Genomic DNA, 23,224 nt, shown 5'->3' on the forward strand with positions numbered 1-23,224 from the left:
CCTACCTTCTCTCCCCTGATTCTGTTTGTCTCAGAGGGGAGAGAAAGTAGGGGAGCCAAGGATGCAGTATATTGTTCAAGTTCATCTTTGGTACCCTTCTTCCCAAAGCCAAGACCTGAAATAACAACGCACTCCAAATGTCAAGGCATTATGCTCTGCTGTCTAAGGCCACATTTGTCTGCAACGTACCTAGTAAAACGTCTTTTCCCTATAACCCTTCCGTCGATGCCTGCAACTGAGGGTTCCATAGTAGGTCACTGGCTGTCAGTCAAGTTATTAAATCTATCAGCTTGTGTTTTTGACCCCTGACAATATTATTTTTTTTGTTTGTTTTATTTTTTATCTTGATGGGCAAGATTTAAAACTTTGGGCATTGCGCATAAAAATCTAGATCTCAGACCTCCCTTAAATTATCTGAAGGTCCAGCTACCCTTAGCCCATACTTCCACAAGGCCACAATCTGCTCCAACTAAATGCCAGCTGTCCCCTGAGACAATGTGGGTGTTCTGTAATTTACACTTCATCCAGGGCACCTCTGACCAGCCAGGGTGCTGTATGCATTTGTGTTTGCAAAACTTTCCCTATACCTTGACCTTTAATTCATAAAGGTCAAATTTGGCTGAGTCCCATTACTTAATATGATGAGCAAAGAAGTCTTAGCAGCCTTTTCTCTGAGTCTAGGGATCTCAGAAGCCATATTTCCCTCTGTATAACTATAGAAGAAATGCTACCTATTATTTCTCTTGCTTGCAGAAAGGAGGGAAAAGGGCAGGATTTCTGTTTCAGATTCCTTTATAGTATTTCTTCCTTTTTAAGAAAATTTTATTATTCTTATTGTATATTGAGCTCAACTCTCACATGGTGACTCAAGCATGGGTTTGAGACATGGCAATACAGCCATTACTGCTATATTTCAAATGGAAGTTTTACTAATCCTCTTTGGCATTCATCTCTAAATCTTGGTGAACTCAAGTAGCTGCAATCTCTGAAAGTTTACTTTTGACTTAAGTGATTTTCTTGCTATTGCTAGATTTTTCAGGTGTCTCACCAGCTTCACTGTTATCTGAATAAGCTTTGTTTGTTTTCTCTGGCTTGTCATAGCAGGTTTAAGTCTATTCCAAGGGGTCACAACATTTCCTGCCCAAATGCTTTTTATTCTGAGGATGTAGTCAGTAATTATTTTTCAATTTACCTAAACTAGAAATAACACCCTTATACTCATTTTGAACCTTTCTCATAGTACTTTTTCTATGATAGGAAAAAAAAAAAAAAAAAGCCCTTCAGCAGACCTCCATGTCATATGAGCAGAGTTCTAGTCAGGGAGCATAAATCATGCCTTGTACTCACAAATATACAAGTGACCCTTCCCCTTCCTGCTGTTTTCAATTACTCAGATTAATTTATTTCCAAACTTTTGGCACCCTTCTTCTAAAGTACACGGCAAACAAATTTACAGTGAATCCCAAAATAAATATTAATGCAAAATCTTCCAGTTTCAAATTTCATTTACTTCCCATCACTCTGAGTTTTAATAAAATTTTGGTGTTTATTTCATATTTAACTTATTTTTAGGCATAATGTTGATTTTAGTACTGAAATTTTGGAGTCAAATTATTATAGGTGTTTTTGACAACATGAATGAAAAATGAACTGAACTTAAAGTCAAGTCACATGAGAATTTGATTTCTACACATGCATCCGGCAAATGTCTGCTAAACCTGTAAGCTCGTTATACAACAAATAAATTGGTTGAGATCTTTAACTTTAATATCTTATTTAAGCATTTCCAAAATTTTAAATGGCTGAGCTTTAAATCTCCTTTTATTTTAGACTAATATCTGTTTAGTATATGTCTTCCTTTCTTAAATCTAAACACATACTATGTTTGAAAATTAAGAAAGCAGGTTATCTTTTGAAACACTACTTGTATTGATCATGTAGCATTTTCAAGGTAATTTATCTAGTTGAGGTGAAGTATTTCCTCCATAATACTGTAGTTCATAATATGTTTGAAAAGGTTGATTTTTGACACTAGATGGCCTATATCACTGAAAAAGAAACCAAGTGGTAATATTTGGGGGGCTAATCTTGTACTTTGAAATACAGATTTAAATATTAAACTTTAAAACTAAAACTTGATTTTTTCTCAAGGTAGATAACAGGAAAGAAAGCTGAAAAAGAGTAATGAAAAAAATCAATGGAACCAAATCTCAGACAATCTTCAAATAACTTAGGACCTAGAGTAACTCAATCAGCTTAATATTAACCATATTTCCTTCAAACACTGTATTGTTTTCTTCTTTCTCAAAGGCCCTCTGGGCCCTGATATTTTCCCTTTCACTTCAGTTTTATAGAGCCTTTCTCCTCTTCACACTCTCTTTCCTTTTTAGAACAAAAAGAACTCCATAGACCGAAATGAGTTTGATTTTTAGCCATAAGCAAATTTTCCCTGAAAATCCAAAGTCATATAACTGTTAAACTTGTGTTTTATTGCTTATTCTGGTTTTGTTGTTTAGTTCTTTTTTCAGTCTATAAATCACATTGACTGGGAAACAGCAGTTACTATAACATTTATTCAATGAATATGTGGATAAATACAGAAGAATAAGCCAAGGGCCCTAACTGACCAAGAATAATATCCACTGGGTCAGAAACTCTTACTCAGTGAGTTCTCCACCAGTTGTCATCACCCCTTTCCTTCCTACTGTTTTATGGGGATTTTCAGGGACGGTAATGAGTATAGCCAATAGCAGCTCTCTTACATTTTTTTCCTTTTAATAATATGTGAGATATTGACTATATGGACATGTTCTTCTGTCAAGGATTTGGAGACAATAAAAAAGGAGTTCTTCCTTAAAAACACTGATGACTTCCTCAAGAAAAAAAACAAATGGTTCTTCACATAGGCCAAAGCCTATTGCTTCTGTTGTTATACTGGTTTAGATTGGTAGAAATCACAGTAAAACAATTGCTGCCACATTTACCAATGCTTAAAATGTGGCTAAGTGTACTATTTTAACTAAAGTCCCAAAGAATACATGAGTGAAACTCTATTAATTCCATTCTGCAGAAATGATACAAGTAATATGGGGTCATAGAGAAGATTTTATTAATAATTTTGAAATATAAGAGAAAAAATAATAAAAATCAAGCAATATTGCAGGGCTCACGCATGACTACCATGTACCTTACATTGTGAAACACGTTTCATACAAATCAATAAGAGGTGCTGTAAAATAGAATGCATTCATTTTTAAATAACCTAGAATGGTAACCCTAACTTTCAAAGATAATAATTTGAGACTTTATTTCATGTTTTATCCTCTTAATATATTGAATGCTGCTTCATTCATTATTATAGAAAATCTTCCTAAATTAAAGATGGAAGTCGCTCCTCCACCTTGTCCTCATCTGCACTGCTACCTCTTCATTTAAGTCACCAACATCTCTCTCCAGGACAATTATGATAACCCCTTAACTGGATCACTGTGTCTCTTCTTGTCCTACTTCATTCAGCAGCAAGCACGATTTCTTAAATAATTAAATTGTGTCATGTCACCTCTGACTAAACCTTCAATTGCTGCCTGTTGTAATCAGAACAAAACTCAAACACCTCACCTTGATTTGCATAGTCTTACCTGAAATACCTGGCTTAATCATAAATATGACTTTCCTCATTCCTTCTCTCTCCTTAACACAGTTCAGAGACACACAGACCTTCTCATCTTTCTTTCTCTAAATGCTGAATTCATGACTTGCTTTAAAGGGTGTTCGCAGAAAGCTCCTCCCTCAGAAGTACTTAATGCTTGTTCCTTCTCATCATTTTTGTCTCAGCAAATGTCACCCTTTCTTAAAAGAATTTCTGTAATTATAACCAATAGTTCTCAGAGCAGTTTCTAAATTACATTACATATTTTTTTATTTCTTCTTAGCACAAAATACTTTTATTAGTTTATTTTTTGGCATATTGTCTGTCTCCTCCCACATTAAAATGTAAGTACCATCAGACCAGTTACATTGTCTAACTTGCCCACCTGCCTCATTCCCAACACCTAGGACAGCACCCAACACACATTTATTCAACTTTGTTGAATGGGTGAATAAATAAATAACTATGAACTGTGTGTGTTGCTTCAGAGATCATAAGATGTCAGTAGGAATAAACTGTGAAAAATAATTAAAGCATCCTGAAAATGTAAGAGATTCCTATTGCTATTAGTAATTTATATTAAGTTAATACTATAATTAATAAAATAATAGGTATTTATACACTGCAATATACGATGCAATGTGTTTTTACATACATTATTTTCCTTACATTCATGGGAGGTGTTAGGAACACTGCTACATTCCTTTTCAGAGTTGATTGAAGCAGTTTTCTGTAAAGCTCTGGTGGGGTTTTTACAGGCACCCAGATTAAAATATACACAAGACAAAAAAAAAAAAAAAAAAAACCTTTATACCCTTCATAACCTTTTGTTCTCCCAAGAACGAGAGCAATAAGGAAAGTGGAAAAAGTGCTAAGATTTTGATACTTCACTCTATCAAGATTAATTTTTTTTAAATTGACAACATTATTATCAAGTGAAAATAGGAAGAAAATACCCGAGCAGGGGAAAGATATATAGAACTGAATGGACAGAAGCAGAATAAATGCTTAAGGTCTAAATTTTACCTGTTTTTAACGTTGGCCAATGTTGGATAAAGTCACCATATTTCCCCCAAATAAGAATTGTATGCCACTAGGATTATGAGTCACTAAGGTGGTGCTGATGCTGAACTGCTAGCCAGCCTTTGCATTAAAATGACAGGATAAGGACTCACCAAAAGGGCCTGAATTCCAAGTTAGTTATTCTATCTATAAATCTTACTTTAATAAAAATCTCAGAAATATGAATGCCCAGTAGACACAATCTGTAATACTTTTACCCAATGAGGCAAAGATCTCACTCGTGAGCTAGGACCGTTATCACTATACTTGTGGAGCTTATGAGAAAATGCCCTAAAATTAATAAAGTCAAATACAGTAGAATATTTTAACAAGCATACTTGCTTTTTTAAAAATTTCTGTACCAAAAAAAATACCATTAAAAACTTTAGAAAGCACACACAAGGTTTTACAATCTAAAAACCAAATTTTTTAAAGCACTAGAATTTATATTTTAGCAAGAGTTTGAGGTTCCTAATTGCCTCAGTTACTTGATCTGTATGGATTGAAGTTTCAATAAATTCTTACTGTGAATGTTCTCTCTCTTAGCATCTTTGTCCTTCCTTTTTATAGATCCTGATTTCTAAAGAAAAACAGATCATTCTAAATCCATCTCTGTTATTAGCCTTATACCTACAGTTTTCTTTTTTACAAATACCTAAAAAATACCTTGGGAACACTCAAAGCAAGCAACCACAACCAAGTTTTACTTCTATTCTTCCCCTCCCCGTTTTTAGTTCTCTTTTCTCATTTTAAGAAAAAAAGGCTAAGATGGAAAAATGTCATAAAAAAAAAAAACTCAGCGGTAGAAAAATTCTTAAGAAATTATGTATTCATATTTCTAAAGTTAAACTGTCTTGGAAGTCTTGAAGATGTCAATGCAATGTGGAAAAGTTAGGAAGAAACTTCCTATTGATTGTAAGAACAAAACAAGAGGTGATCTGTGGTACCTTGATCTTACCTAAAGAAGAAACATATTCTTTCGACTAAAATGAGGTCGTGTTTCAACAATACCTGTCTTTGGTCTGAAGGCTAAGCCAGCCAGGACAATGAAGTTCATGCAACTCTGGAAGAGATGTCTGACTGTTACTAAGAATGCAGAGTGAGATAAAATGTAATGTCGGTATCTTAGCAAGGCAACATGCTCTATCTTCAAGAAGCTTTTTATTTTTCTTCTTCTTTTTTCTCTTAACAAAGTTAGAAGGAATGTCATAAGAAAAGGTACTTTCTCAACCCATTTTCTATAAAAGACAGAGTTATATTGTAATTCACATGTAAATGGAAGCTTCCATATATACATACAAAACTATATTCAAACATATCTGAGAAAAATAAGACTAAACAGATGATTCGACAGTAAAAATATATTAATTAAAATTATTTTCCATTGTTTCTACAGGTAAAGACACCTTTGACAAGTGTTATATGCTTACAACTATTTTAGAATATTTGAGAAACCCCAAATGTAGATAATACATCATTTTTCAACAAATATAAATGGCAGAGTTATTGAACAATATAATACACAATCATTATCAACTTAAGTATCAGTCTTTTGTATGGACAATATAAAATTCTGACCTACTGGGAAACCAGCAACAAATGAGTGGGCCCATTTATTTAATCATGCCATTGCATTTTTTTAAAACCACAATTAGACATCTAATTGCCGACTAAAACTAGGTTATTGTGATCACATGAGAAAGTTATTATAGTCATGTTTTAAAAATCTCGATAAACCCTGTTGTCTATTTTTATCACTGGAATGATTTCTACTATCTACCCTGTAATGAGAGAAAGTCTTGACTTTGAAATAATGTTGTGAAATGTGTTTTAACTTTTTAAAAATATTTGTGAAATTAGAAAAATAAACATAGTTATTAAAACCAATAAAGAAAACTAATAAATTTCTACTAACTTTCAAAAAAGTAACCAATAATCTTTGAGCACAAATGAATTCAGAACATGTATTTATTTATATTCTAATAGTGTTTTAAACTCTTATGCTATCCCATAATATGAATATATACTTATTACCAAATATATTCAATTTGTGTGTTATGATAATTTGTCTGTTATGAATGGCAAAGGCACATATGATGTACTCTATAAAGTATAGATAGGAAGTACTATTCATAAATCTTTCAGAGAAATATATTATTATTATTATTATTTATTATTATTATTATTTCTCCAAAATATTCAACTGTAGGTTTTTTATGCAAGATCAGTTTAACTGTTTACCAGGTCTGACTGGCTACTTTCTAATAGTTTGATTCTTATTTAGTTACCACTCAGTTTCATCAATTAGTTTAGTTAGGAAGCTCAGTCAAAATAATTGGGTTTATAGAGAGATAGCCTATAGAGAGAAACTATATTTTGGTATCATTGAATTGAGAACAGAGTAATAAATAATACATAATTTATAACTTTGCCTTGTAGTTATGGTGGGGGGGGGGTGGTATAGGAGGCCACCAAATCATTTATGAGGAGAAAATACAGATCTAAAATTGTGAAGGCAGCTTATAGCAGAAAAACTTCTAATTGGGAAAAAAAAAAATTTTGGAAGGTCTAAGCTTCACTTGTTCTGATGTGGTGCAAATTTTGAAGCCTTCATTCCCCTTTCAATAACATAGAGGGTTCAGAGGTACTTGGAGAGTAACATTTTATTCAAATAAGAGAGCAAAAAATAGAACAGTGATTAAATATTATCGCAAGCACAATATTTTTCAAAAGCAAGTGCCATAAATATAGTCATTGGCACACATGTGAATTAGTCCAAATAGTAACATTTTTAAAACTCAAATTAGTTTTTAGAGATATATTCATGCTTTTAAATTTAATGTTTAATAAGAACTTTTTTCCCCAAGGAACTAAAAACCTCTTAATATCTCTTTCCAAAAAAGAAGAACTGGAGAATGTCCCCAAGGCCTGTAGACTTAGATTTGTGATTGTTATATTGCAATTTCATTCCAATGCTTCCAGTTAATGGGTTGTTATATAGGTTAAATTTGGAGAGTATAATGTGTAATATAAAGCAACTCTACAGAAGATGATAAAAAGTATCATGACTCTTTTCTGTTTGGTTGGCTAGATTAATTTTGTTCTCCTTTTCCACCAAAATAAATCAATAAAAAATAAAAAACCTTGTTATTTGCACCCTCTATATATTAAGATAGTTTTTCGTCATTATTCTTAGATTAAATAAGGGGAGCTAGATTTCTTCAGGGAAATTTTTTTAACTACCTGGAGTAAATATGACTATTTCCTGATAGAAGTTTGGTCCAATATGTATTTTGATTAGTTGATTATAAGAGTACTCAACCTTATTTGCTTTACTTTTCTTCAGCATTCCAGCTACTAAAAACATTGTTTCAAATTACAGGCATTGTAATTGCATCACAATTACAGGTATTTCAATGACAAATACATTTTGACATCTATTTCTTCCACTATCGGACTCTGTTACAACAAAATATTTATTATATGGAAATTAATCCAGTAGAATAATGCATGTTGAAAGTTGAAAAATAACTCTTAAAAGTTTTTTTTTTCATTTCATGTTTTTGTTTTTCAAGATGGCAATAGCCACAAAAATAGACATATATGATCTAAAATTTTGAAAAATAAGTTTCATTGAAAAAGATCTATTTCTAATTTTCAGGCTAAAGTGATGTTTCCATAGATGTTTGTGCCAAAGCAGCCATTTTAAAGAATATAGATAGATGATTGATAGATAAATAGGTAGATAGATAGATGATAGATAGATGATACGTAGATAGATAGATGATAGTAGGTATATAGATATCATATAAACACACACTCACACATACTAGGTGAGTTCCACTTACTATGAAATTAGTTTAATGGCATTATTTTTGTACAATCATGTTTAACTTTTAGGATTAATTCTACTTTCTTGAATGTATCTACCTAGAATGAAGACAATAGTTTTCTTCGTACAATAATTGTTTTGACAGACCGCCAGAGAAGATAGAAAAATCTATCAATATGTCTGGTTGGTACATTTTATTAAACAGAATCCCTATAACTAGGAAGGAATTGAAGCAATAGGAGTGCACATTTTGTAAAATATGTAAAAATTAACAATTGAAATATGAAATATGGATCATAATAATATATAAAATGGGAGATATAGAGATCCCTCACCATCATAATCCTTGTAGAAGACCAGGTCATGTTCAGTACAGGTGATTTTAAATGGAGCCTATCTTTATGTTATACCCTAGGCTCTGAAAAGAAATTGAAAAGGCAAGTAGCAAGAAACTAATGTCCTGGATCCAAGACACTTGAAAACTAAAAATCTCTTCATGTCTCCACCATGAATGACAAGTAGCATTTAAAAAGTGTCATCTCATTCTTAAGGGTATATTAACTATATCACTCATCTCCCACCCTATCTATAAAGATTTCTTTTACATCCACTTAAAAAGAAAAAAAAAAACAACTTCCATCTTAATAATTACAGCATAGTTAACATTTAAGGTATCTCTCCATTCTTAGAGCCTTAATTATATCCAGCATTGTACTGATGGAAGTTTCTTTAAATGATTTTTATACTGAAAACATTGTCATAAGTCATTATGAAATCAGAAAAAAAGTATTTAAGAAATAATCATTTTTTCTAAAGAAATTTAAATCTTTTCTTTAAGAAATAGTAATTTAGATTCAACCTTTTCCTAAAATCCTTTAGTTTTCTCTCTGCTCTTCCTTCCTTCCCTCATTGTTTTCTTCAATTCACATTATTTTCTTGTTTTAACACATAGAAATTTGTCTTTATTTTCCCATTGTCTCATTTCCTTCTTTTACCAGTTTTAATTTGAGCTTCAGAGAAAGGGGGGCAGTGAGGAAGGGAGAGTAGGAGAGATGGTGAGAGGGAGAAAGGGAAAGAGGTGAGAGGGGGAGAGAGAGAGGGCGTGAGGGAGGGAGGGAGAGAGAGGAGAGAGACGAAATCTCAAAGATTTCAGAGACCTCTTCAAAACAAAACTTTTATGACATTTGTGGATATAAAGAGACACAAATTGCAGTTCATTCTTCTTTGAGGGGAGGAAGATTAAAATTTTGACATACACATGCTTGCCACTTTTAGATGATTTTACAGACAGACATACAGATTTAAATGATTATAACAGCAAGAACTTTAATTATTTGAAAATATGTTTCCACTTTTTGCCATACTCAAGAATTTAAAAGAGACTAGCTTTAGGTCTCTAAACATCCTCCCCCCTCGGCCCTTTTTTTCCAGAAAACTTGATAATTTAAAATATACTTCTTTATATGTCTTAGTCCTTATCAAACACTACTCTGATAAGATGACATTTTTATGTGACACATTAGTTGATCCTAAGTGACTATGATTTATCTACTACAATTTGCTGTTAAGAGTTACAAAGATGTTTCCTTTTTCAGATGTGATAAAATCGAATAAGAACTGACATGCACATTAGCTTAACTCTGTATAAAAAAATCAATATAAATTAAGAAAATAAGCATATGTAATGAAAGGACAAGTAGATATGTGTAGACTGAACACAAGGACACAAGTTAAAGTATTATTCCATTTATGACAGTTAGAGTTCATACTCATAAACTTATACAGGGAAGAGTAACCCAGGTAGAGAGTAATACAATAATTTCTAGCTAGTCCATACAGTTTAAGAAGGTACCCATTGCCCAATATGCATTTGGAGAACCTAAAAGTAATCTCTCATTTTCTGTCATGAAGCTAGCTAGCTAGCTCTTGCACTATAAAACACACCTGTGTAATTCACATGCCTGTTTTATTCTTCAAGGACAATTGACATAGCCTGTGCAAAAACTACATCTCATTAAACTCTTGAGTTTATATTCCCATATCTTCTGTTTCAGCATTTCAGTGAGGAAGTTTGTCATAATGCAGCATCACTTTCTTTTTAACTTTCAACAAGATTTGTCTTCTTTTTTTCCTTCCTTTTGTCCAAAAGGGACCCACCCTTTTCACTTTGATAGCTTGCCATGACAATTTTAGCTCTTTTCTAACAGTTTTGACACTTGTGTTAAATATATAGAAGAATGCTAACGTGTTGGTCTACAACTATTTTTACTTGTGCTATCTGATACAGTACCTCTTATGCTGACGTGGTGATACGACATGACACTATTTCAGTTCTGGGAAAAAGTAACAGTCCTTTTCCATGTGCCCTGCTTATACATTAGAAGTCCTTCTCCCTCATGGAACTAAATTGACACCAAATGCAATCCTTTAAGTCACTTAGTTTCTTAAGAAGGAAGCTGGGTGACTATGTTCAACTTTCTATTATATTTAAAATTATCTTTAGGTATTCATTCCAATCATTGTAGCAGTGGCTCTATTCCTCCTAAACACACAGAAGAGCACTGAGGACTTAACTCTAGTTGAGGTCAAATTTCTGGAGATTGGAGACGTAATCAGAAATAGCTCAATAGCATAGTCTACCAATGTCATTATATTTTGCTAGCGCACAGAGCTGAAAAGCTTTATTCTGTTCACCTGCTCTGGTCCAAATTCAAACATTCTTCCTAAGAAAGGTTGAGAGCTGATCGTTCCAGACCAAAGATATCATTTCAAGTTAAAGCTATGTGCTTCCATTTTATCAATATAGTTTTCCACTACACCACAGCAACTTCAAAGCAAGTTCAGAAGCTATATGGTTAGGTGGCAGTGACACGTTTAAAAGATTATCTCTCAGTAAATGTCAGACTTTCTGAAGGACCTCATATTAGTTTCACTACTAGTAAAGGAAATTACCTGTGTGGGTATATTATAAAGACTATAATCTGGTTCCCAACAGCAGGTTGGATAGAAACACTACAATTCATTCCCCTGTTTTTTTTTTTTTCCCCTATAACGAAGCAATGATTTTTAGTCAATTAATAATCTGCTTCATTTAAGCACAGTCATCAAATCTTCCAATGCAACATTTTGCCTATTTGCTTGGCTTTGGGATCCAGGTTTCATTCCTCTATTTTTCACTTTTTTTTTTTCTCTGAGTAAATCCCCAAAACCCAACTGAAATGTATCAGGCAATATGAACTCGATTAAAAAAAAAAAATCTAGATCTATGATACTTCTAGTTAACCATTCCAATGCCAGTGGCCCAAATATTCATCTACTTTTTTTCCACCCGTGAAACTGTTCTCAAAGATTATTAAACTTGCACAAGGATTCCTGGGTTTCCAGATCAAAAGTTTGTGGAATCCAGGTGTATTATGATTCCCACCTCCTCTCCTCTCTGCTCTGCTCCCCATACCCACTGCCGTTTAAATTTCTACCATTCGTCAGCTATTTAGAGAAAAAGCAAGGATAAAATGTCAGTGGAGGGTTAGGTTTAGCATTTCCAGATACCATGAGCTGTGTCACAGAGCTTGGGGGGGCGGGAGAGTCAAGTTCAAGCAAGTGCCTGCGTCCTAAAGCTCCTTGAAAACGTTAGCCTTTCTGCTGATGACACGAATCTCGCCCGAGTCTGCCCCAGCAAGGGGCTACAAAAACGAAAGGGGCTTGAGTCGGTGCTGTCGCCTTTCTGCAGATCTCGAGTACAGCAGGTAAGGAAGTTTAACCCAGGAGCTAAGTTGAAGGAGCACGTACTTAAGGCAGAGGATTCGGAGCCGGCAAAAGCTCGAAGCCCTGAGAGCGCGTAAGGAAGTGTTGGAAAAGCGAATTCTGATTTAACATCTGCAGCGCTTGGGATGAGCGGGCAGACGCGCGCAGTCAAGTCCAAACGCTCCCAGCGGGAGGCAAATCAGGACCGGTAAATGGCCAAAAGAAAAAGCTGTGGGGGGAGCTGAGGACTCTGGCACCTGGTTCAGAAACCCCCCCGACCGCACCTCCCACCTTCCACGAGGCCAGCGCACAGCGGCCAGCCCGACCCGGGGAGCGGGGCCGCAAGGACTTAAGTTTCACACTTATATCTGCAAACATCGCCTAGCAGGAAAACCGAGGGGGAAAGGGGAAGAAAGCGGGGAGGTGGTCTCCTTACCTCCGTCAGCTCCCACCGTCAACACCTTGGCGATAGGCAATAATCCCGAGAGAGTGAGTAAGGCGAGGACAAACTCGGACATTGTGGTCGCTCGGTAGGGAAGCCTGCGCTGGAGACTGCTCGGCGGCACCCTCGGCCCCGCGGCGGCGGCGGCGGCGGCTCGGAGCCCGGAATGGAGCAGCGTCATTTACAAATGTCACTGGAAATTCTTCAGCTCAATGAGCCCAGCCAGTCCGCCTTCTCCTGCCTGGAGCAGGATGTGAAAGGTGTACGGATGCACGCGTGTGGGAGAGAGATCGAGTGAGAGTGCGTGTGAGCGCGAGCGAGCCGCTCGTGTGTCTTGACTTTTCAATGCAGGGTACGTCTGATCTTACATCACGCAAGAGGGGCAGTGAGAGATGCCAGCGGATGGGAATTCACTGATAAATCACCGAATCCACTACACACCCCTTCGTGGTCCACATAAATCACATCTATTACTTACTAAGAGGCATTTAACACAACAGGAAAATACCACCGCGAACTGAGAGCCCCACAAATCACGATTATGTCGGTCTCCTTGAAGGGAAAGTAACTCCAAGCTGGTTCTGTAGGGATTTGGGTCTTTAAAGAAGGAGGAGACTTCTGCATTGGGCTGAGCCAGCCAGGCGCCCAGGAAGCTCTGCATTTAACAACCAGCTGGAAATTATCAGCTACAGCTCTGGGATGTTTCTGTCGGCCAAGCAGATTTGATTCCTTCGCTCCCTGGAAGCTTCCTTCCCAGGAAGGAAGGACAAGCTAAGTATCCGAGCTTCTCTTAGAGAAATGGTTTCCTCCTCTCGACACACAAACGTAATGTTTTCTGAACTGCACTTTTAACTTTTACGCTGAGTAGCACCTAGGGACAAAGATGTAAAATTTAGTGAGTCAGCAAAAACCCACCAACCAACCACCACCACCACCACCACCAAACCGAAAACAACCCCCAAAGTCATTATCTATTGCATAGGAAAGAAAAATGAATGGGAAGAAGACCCTGAGCAGGGAACCACAGAGCAAGAATTCGAGTTTGTTTTACAGTGGATTTCTCTGAAAGGGTATCTCGAACCATTTTCAACATGTTTTGAGGATTTTACTTATTTATTTTCTTTTTCCACATGGTACAACGGTGGCTTAAAAACTTTCCCAAACTTTCTGGCACCAAAATGAATCAGTGGAATAAAAAATAAATTTAAAAAAAGATTATTATTTGTATGACCACTTAAGTTTTTAAATGTGATTACCCAAATACCTAAAATTTTACTTAGCCATTCAAAAATGGCTAAAGAGTTAAAACTTGGAAATCTTAAGAATTAAAGACTTATTTTTTTCCCTGTAACATCAATAATTCTTGCCTAAGAACACAGGTTGAAAAACCTTTTGTATTTAATATTTTAAAACCTGTGATAGGTGTAAAGGAAAATTATAAGAAAAAGACAAAACTAAGCAATAGGAAGATTGAAAGTGAAGAGAAGATACTGTAAACACTTTATTCAGTTTACTGGCTGAGACTTATCATAGATGAATGCCCCCACTGTGCGCTAGCTATTTATGATTAAAATTACATCTTTAGATGCTCCTTAGAAGCCATTAACATTAGACTGGATCAAAGAACAAAGAGGTGACTCTGAAGGACATTGCCAAGAATCTGTAAAAGTTACCTTTCATACTTACTCTATGATTATAAAATATGTCCTTTATGTCAGTTTTTCATTTCATATTTAAAAGTGTATGTTTTTTTCTTCTAAAGTTGCTACACATATCATTTCATCTAGTCATGTTTATTGTTTCACTAAAATGTACCACATAGAAAACATAAAAAGAGATTTTTCCTATTTTACTTCTTACTGAAAATTCACAAACTTTGCAATGAGTGGCAGAGTTCAAATATATGAGGTAAGGGATAGGAAGGGTAAATTTTGAATGATGCTCAAAGTAATAAATATTTCTCAATCGTCCATGGATCTCTGCATTTTTTGAAATACTATCTTTTCATGGGGACAAAGTAAGTAAGTGTCTTTCTGACATGATCCCATTCATTCAACTAGGAGGTCGGCTATTAGGAAATCCATATCCACTTAAGTCTTGGCAATAAAATGAAGAGTGCTCCCAAACCATGCTAATGACATCCACGTTCTTTCTCGTATATATCATTACCACGAATTAACCTCCCCCCCATTTAAAAAATTGCAAGATATAGGAAAGCAGCCCCAAACAGTACAACCGACCAGACTCTTAACTGTGTACCAAAGTGTTATGGTTAAAAATCAGTGACTCATTCACTTCTGCAGTATATGTAGCAGCCCTAGAATCTACTGTCAGCTCTTAAAAGGGAAAAGTTATGAAGAATAATCAGAGAAATAAATACCCAGTAGATTTTGTATTCTAAATATGTAGCCCCTCCTAATAAGAAAACTTACATGAATTAGGCAGAGTAGAAATCATATAATCTAGTTTAGATCATCTGGCTGACTTTTCTCACTGCCCTGAATAGAAGAAAATCAAAAATGCATTGTCTACACATTGTGATCAGAATTATAAAGCAAAATAGAATTCTTTTTAGTAATTACTAATCAAATCACCTATGTGACACATTAAAAAGGTGGTATGAAAGTGTTAGCAAGCGTGTAAGCTCAATTGCTAAGGTATAGGTTAACACACCAATGAACAGTGAGGACTTATAATTAATATCAACTGAAAATGATTCTCAATTTTATCTCCAAGTTATAATTTGGGACTTATTTTAAGAATGTGAATAGATGTTATTAACAAAGACCTAAAGGGTATAAAAAGTGACCACAGCAATTTAGTGGAAGAATGGATGCTTAGGTATATATCAGTGGTCAAGTGGACACGACATATGCATTTTAATGCACATGAAGCAGGTTTTTAAGACAAAAATTATAATAAAGACATTGGTTCACACTACAAAGCCATAATAATACACAATAAATGTTAAACTTAATTTATATTTGCTCCAAAAGTGAAATAAAGCCGGTCTCAATGAAATTGTATATAATTATCTCATATCAAATCACTTGTATGTGGTGGTTCTTCTTCCAAAAACCCATTGAAAATGACTAGTTCATCACAACAGACATTTTTTTTTTTAATGATCATCAATAAAGTTGATAAAGATATAGGCCAAATTTGAGTTTTAAAATTAAATAATTTATTTCTAGGATTTGAATAACCATCAGTTATAATGGATTATACATAAAAGAAAAAAGTACAATTATTATTTTCTAGGAAATACTTTTACTTTCCAGTGTATATTCTTTAATAAAAAAGAAAACCAATAAAGTGATTTAATAATGAAGAAAGAATAGCTGGAGTTAATGTTCAAATTCTGAGTGTTCCTATGGCCCATTATAATTTCTTCATTCTAATCAGCGTTATTAACACTGACAAGTTAAATAAATTAATTCATCAAGCTATAGGATGTTATGAAATCTCTCATTGAGATAAATTAAACAAAGTAGAATCAATCATTCTTACTTTCAGGTCCAAAACAACACGTGAATATTAATTATTAGGCAGTAATAATCTTATATTTACGAATTAGAGCCACGCTTTGCATACATGTAATCAAATGTCAGATTTTATTTCTGCTAACTTAATTATTTTATTTGTGCTCTTTTTTTCTTACCATAGATGGTAACAATTCATGTACTACACGCATGTTATGTTAGGAAGAGGGCTTGTGTCTAAACAAACCAAGACTGATAGTCTCTCTCATGGAAGCGATGTGTGTGAATGAGAGTTGGCCTGAAAGCCAGGTTGCTAGGAATTTCTGTAGCTATCATTCCAAGGTCTGCTAGAGTTCCTACCCTGCCTTTCCTCACAGAAAAGTTGCCAGGCAGCAGCAGACACAGGATAAGAAGAAGGGGTTGGAGATGGAGATGGAGAATTATTAAAGAAACATTATCAGTGCTTTAAAATTGAAACAGAGTTACTCTGGACAAAGCTGCTAAGAAAGAAAAAAAAAAAATTAGATTCCTTTTATTTATCAGTCTGCCCCATTTCAAAGTCCATTTTTTACTTCTTTCCTTCAAAAGTGTACCATGACTATTTGGTAGCATGCTGTTTCAACTGGCACATAGGGATATAGGTAAAAGAAATGTGATTTTGGTGCAACTTTAATTCCCACCATTTGTGAAGTATTAAAAGGTATATACACCCGAAAAGAAAATGAAGAGTGTTGCTGTTACCTAATTAAAACCGGAAAGACAAATTATTTCCAAGCAAATTAAGTTTTTCTCTTTATATAAATCTCAGCTTATCTTAACTGTTATTATCTATAAATGCTTTAAGATATACATATTACAGTGGAAAGCACAACTGATAGTCAATTGTAACTTTCAAAGGATAAATAATTGAATCTCAATACCGATTCGATTGTTTTACATTTTCTCTGATTCTTGTTTGATAACAGTAGAAAGAAAAGAAAGGAAAGGAGTCTTTACTGAATTAGACAAACTTATCAAGCAACAATTACTTCCATAACATAATACAGACTTAAGAGACAAATCCTATTTTGTTTTCTGGATATGTCTTCAGAAGGCACAATCAGTAATAATGCAAACTGTGCACGTGGGGTGAGGGGGATGGAAAACAAAAATGCCAAAAACTGGTCAAATTCTTGTCACTCTAATTGTATGGAAGTAGCCCTTGAGTTTCAAGTCAGTTGCTGATTGTTGCTGATGGTGCCTTTTGATCTTGACATACTTGTGGTCAAGATAATCACCACATCCCCATCTCCCGCTGCTAGAATAAAGTAGGGTTGTTTGTCACTGATTCATGGCCAGGGACACTTTGTCTGAATATTCCTGTGAATCCTTTTTCTAGCTGCTAATATTAATCTCTGTATTTTGGTCATCATTTTGCCGCTCCTTAATTTAAATTAGGAACTCTTAGATTTTGGGAGCTGGAATGAACTTTGAAATCATCTGTTCCAATTTACCACATTTTGCAGATGAAAAAACTTAAAGACAGGAAAGATAACTACTCAGGTCATACATTTTATTAAGGTCAGAGACAGGCTTTTAAATTAAGTTTTCTGAATCTCCTATACTACGTAGTGAGTTTTATTGATATTCCTTTAGCTTTTTCCTAGCACAGAGGAGTGGTAGCCCAGTAGGTTTAAATTTGTTTACTCACTTAGTAGCTATATGTTCTGTAAAAGCCTTTGTATTCAGTACCGTGCAAATAACCATGATGAAAATAGACACGGACCTTGCACTAGCAGAGCTTAACGATCTAAGTCATTTCTGAGTTAACGGCCTGGCTTTCCAGGATCTCAAGGGAATCATGCTTTTCATAAACCACAGGTATGACACAAAAAGGCCACTGCTGAGACCACAAAATAAAATCAGGGCTGCATCTTTCTTTGAAAAATATCTTTACAGATAAACCTTTACAGAGGAATCTGAGTGTTCTATTAGAATTAGACTCTAGATAAGGAATCATAAAATATATATTTAAATAACTTGAGGGTTGCTTACCAGCATTTAGTCAAACAGCATATCATATTTCCTTTGATCTAAAACTTGGTAGCAGAAATGTTCAGAATTCAGAATATTTCATTTCAGAAATGTCAGTGATAATTTACAGATTAATTAGAGTCAGTGAATTTTGTTGTGTTGAGGATTCGCATAGAATCGGAGGACCTAAAGAGAACTTGAGAAAATCAACTTTTTATTCATTTATATTTATTATTAATATTATTTGATACCCTTTCAAGTGTTTTAGCCACTTTATATTTAATAATTTTCTACTTTATTTCCAAATGATATTTTTATTAAGTTTACTTTTTATGTACTCTTTAGCATTTCACAATTTCTAATCCCCCGGAACATGATCTTTTTGTATGGGTTTTCCCCTACAATAGGTGTTGAAAGAGAGTTCCTCATACTGCAAATTAATGGCTTTTCACATCTTCCCTTGAACTTGTTTAATCTTTTCTAGGTCTGCTATTCTTTGGTCCTTCTGCCATAGAGCACATCCCTATATCTGAAGTAAATGGGGTAATACAATGACAAAGATAGAAAAAGTAAGTACAAGCAATTGACAAAGAGCTGATAAGATGGGATACTAGAATTATATTAATTGCATTTTTTATATATACTTTAATAAAATTAGTTGCTGTAAAAATGCAAAAAAGTACTTTGGAGCTATATCTTTGGCCAAGTTTAGTTTAGTTTGTTTTTACTTTGGGGAAATTGCTTTGCTTTGGACAGTGGGGTTTATAAGAAAAGTAATTATTTTGTCTATTCCTTTATCAGAAATGGCCCTCGTAAAGTAAATTTAAAAAAAAGTAAAGAGAAGAAAAAATAGAAAATGAAAGAAGAGAAAAACGAATCTTTCTTCAAAGTTTACCTTGAGTAATTTCCACTGGGAACAGCTCTTTAGAGGCTGTCAACGACTCCATTTGGGCACAGTACCTGTCACCGAATAAGTACTAAATAGGCATGTGTAAGTGGAATACACTTGTGTTAAGTTTTTACATTTTTTAAAAATTTAAATAAAACTTACAGAACTAACTTTTCAAAATATTACTTATTTTTTTCTAAGTGGAAAAATTTATTTCTCTCATAGGAAATGTCTCTTGCCCTCTAAAAGTGTTTTCTATTATGAAAATTATACTTTTTAATCACAATAAAAACTCAAATGTAAAAAGGAGCTTTCTAGTCCAGAACAGAATGCCCTAATTTTCTGTCAAGCTTCTCTTTGTGAGAAGAAAAATAGTGGCATTTGGACTTAGATATATTTATCAACATTTGTGAAAATGTGTGATTTTATGCATGAATACAGCAAAGTTAAATTATAGTTGAAAGACCATTAAATGCTTTTATGACTTTCTGCATTTCCTACATTCTGCATTGTAAATAGCCTTTACTAAGTATCATTCACATCGTTCTGCAAATCCGAGCACATAACAACAACAAAGAGAGTTAGGACAAAGTTACTCAAAAGTACAGAATAGGAATGGTTGAAGAGAATGAACAGTTATGTTTGGACATAGAATGACCACCAATATTTTTGGTTATTCAGTCTTTCTTTGTGATTAAATGCATTTCTTTCTAAAAGAAATATCAATTTCGTACTTTTAGGTAGATACCAATCCTAATTTATTCCAGTTGAAATTCTTGTAACTTCTTGACAAAAGAAAGTGAATGAAAATGACAAGAAACAGTTTTTATATTCTTTACCGAGCCTTTCCTGAAAGCTGTATTACAATTATTTGGAAAAAGAAAAATATATATCTATAAAACCACAAATTGACTTACATTCAGAAAATATAGAAGATTAGTCAAAGAATTGTTAATATTAATTTTACTTTTTATCCAAAACTTAGATGATTCGATTTGGGCATTTCCACAAATGTCACCATTGTGAAAGCAGCTCAGAAAAAGTAACATATTCTGTTGTTCACCTACAATAAAATATATTAAAGGATACTTAATTACCAGGTCTGAATTTGGCTAAGAAGTTTCTAGAACCAACCATGCTCCAAACTGTAGGTTGCAGGTGAAAGCAAATTATAGCTTCAAGGATGTTATGGAAGCAACTATCAGACTGGCTTTGCAGGTCTGAAACTGGTTCCCTATGCCCTCTCCTCCTCCACACTTTAGATTTATGGTAGCCACAATTTCCAAATCAAAATTAAGACACACAGACTAATAAATATAATTATTCAGCATTAGGACAGAATACCTCTACTCAAGACTATTCCAGAAAATCCTCTCCTTGGCCATAATGACCTTATGAAATCCAAGAAAACTTTGTTACAAATTGTCTTCTCTTAAAGTTTCCCACTTTCAAAGTATGTCAAGAACTTGAGAATTTTCTAAAATCATTGTTAGAAATTACATATAACCCAATTTTATAAAAGGAGATATTTAGGTAGCTTTAATCACATAGGAAGCAGGGTTAATATCTTGCTTTATAATGCAAAAAGGCTATCTGACTGGATCATACCTGCATGCAAGTATCTCAAGTTAGGGACTTAACAAATGGTACTAGAAGTGATTTCATTGTTTGCAACTGTGATAGTGATGAACAAGCTAATGAAGAGAAGTGCTTAGCATGCATACATGACTGTTTTAAAATCAAAAGCACACATTAAGCTCTCTTGTGTGAAAATAACAGAAGTAAAACAGACGTGCTCTAAGTGATGTGCACTGTGAAGTACTTCAATGAGAAATTCAGTAGGAGAGATTAGTATTTAATGTGCTTAATGGGATTCATAGCACTACTCTGAGGGCATTTAGAGGTTAATTTTTAAACTGCCATGATATTGACCATATTAAAATAAAAAGCAACTTCTTTTAATCTACCATTTCAAAGTCTAAAGGAAACATTTTTTTTCCCTCCATCACTTTAAAGATACTTTTTGACTTCAGTTAGGTGCCAATACAGGTTTCCACTGTAGGTTTTATTTAAAATAGTCTTAGCTACCAAAACATCATTCAGGTGAAATATCATCTAGCACACAGGTGCTGGAATGGACTTTAGTCTGGCCTGACCCATCCAGGCACCAAAGAAACAACTATCATCATTTGTTACAACTTCTCTGTGGAAGCAGTAGACTAACTCCTCCTTAAGAATATTATTTTGGAGATAATTTAAGTTGTATCTCATATTATTCTGCTTTAAAACTCGGAAAGAATGAGGCACATGACTCTGCTTTTTTACTGTTTTATACAACTCAGTGTCTCCAGAGGTGGATGATAATTGTCCCTGGCATTTAACTATAATGGAGAAGAAACCTTGTTTAGAATTTTGAAAATGCAGACCAACTCAGTTGTCTGCACTATCATGCCTTTCTACTTTTAGAATAATTAGGCTCAGAATGGTTTAAACGGTTTTAATCACACCTTTTAATATATCTTTGTCTTTCATTGGGGAATAGTGGAAATGTGACAAAGAGTATTTTTATTTATTTTACTCAGTTTTGTTCTTTATATAAAAGGTAATATGAAAATGTGCCCAAGGGTTTACCCTTTTACATCTAAACAAAATCTGACTAGAAAAAGCAGATGTTTCAGTTCATAGTACTTGAGTGCCCCCTATAGGATACTTTTTATATTTTTGTTCATGTAGCTGGGTAAGCTTTTAAAAATTGTTACTCCTTAGAATTTTATTTAAAAGTAAAATAAAAATATGCATCTTCAAAATAAGCAATCTATGATATCTTTTTCCCTGATATCTTCTTATCTAAAAAGCCAAATAAAATTATCATTTTAATCACTTAGTTGTTCCTCTGTTTTCACCTAAAAATTTGAAACCCTCCTTTAGTTATAATTCCCCTGCTCTTCTATTGTACGTCTGCATTTATAGTATCAACTACTGTACTTTAAAATATCCATCTAATTGTTTTGTTTATGGGATATAGGTCTTTTGCTTCAAATAACAAAAGAATGAGCAATTAGCTATATTATAGAAAATAAAAATAGAATATCCTTGTGTGGGAGGTCTAATTGTTGATCCAGGTGGGAATAGAATGTTTGAACTCTTTAAATTCAAATTTAACATCTATGAATAATACTGTAACAAAAAGGAAGCATGCACTTACTTACATATTTCTGCCAGTTGGATATTAGGGGTGTGCTTCCTGGGACTTCTTGGGTTTTATAAGCCTTTTCTTATCTTTACTGTAGCTTTAGGATGAAAAGTATGAATGGGAATAAAGGACATATATTCTAACCACAGCCAAATATGTCATATTCACTGTCTCTGTATATAGATATAGATATAACAATACATACCAACAATGAGACTACTATATTCAGAGGGGCCCACGTAAGTAATAAGTTTGCAATTAGGTCCTTTTCAAAATAGACAACCAAGTTCATGTTAAGTCATGTACTTGGATCTAAAAAATGTTACAAATGGCCTTGGTCTAGGAAACACACACACACACACCAAGGTTCTGACCAAACGTTTTTGGTTTGGATTAGTTTGTTCCTGAATGAGAAACAGATGTAGCCAGCAGTATGGAAGTGATAATATAAGTAGGCAATGAAAAGGAGACCTTAAGTTCCTTTCTTGCCTCTCACTCTTCTGCTCTCATATATTTATTCCATGCTTGTTACTTGGAAGATATGATGCTTGGTGCTAAAATCACTCCAGTGGAAATCTATGATCTCTGTTTTCCATAGCTATATATCTAATGATCTGTTTTCTATAGCTATATATCTAATGAAGAGACTATTAAAAAGTATCCTTCTAAGTGCCATAAATGAAGGTACACGTAATACAAAGTGAAGGCTTTGATAAACGTACATTTCAGTCGCCGTAGAGCTAAAAAGATTTCGTCAAGGAGGAGATACTTCAAATGACTCTTGAATATTTTTCACTAAGAAGAGTGAGGGATAACCATTCTAGCAGAGGAAACAGCATATGTTAAGGCACAAATTTCTAGATAATAAAGTGAGAGATGATTATCCATAATCTACAATGATCAGAAGTTATCAGATAA

The 23,224-nt window shown here is 34.2% G+C and overlaps 1 protein-coding gene across 1 annotated transcript in view; it reads right to left on the reverse strand.

Moving 5' to 3' along the window:
- LRP1B (LDL receptor related protein 1B) overlaps positions 1-13,309 on the reverse strand; it is a 1,647,539-nt gene extending 1,634,230 nt beyond the window's left edge. Inside the window, exon 1 of the mRNA XM_039855262.1 lies at positions 12,724-13,309. Within this exon, the coding sequence (XP_039711196.1) occupies positions 12,724-12,910 (187 nt within the window). The 5' untranslated portion in view covers positions 12,911-13,309. The remainder of the gene's footprint in view (positions 1-12,723) is intronic.
- Positions 13,310-23,224: the final 9,915 nt, after the last annotated feature.

The sequence above is a fragment of the Pteropus medius genome, unplaced genomic scaffold (genome assembly GCF_902729225.1).
Source record: "Pteropus medius unplaced genomic scaffold, Ma_sr-lr_union100, whole genome shotgun sequence".
In the NCBI taxonomy this organism is placed as follows: domain Eukaryota; kingdom Metazoa; phylum Chordata; class Mammalia; order Chiroptera; family Pteropodidae; genus Pteropus; species Pteropus medius.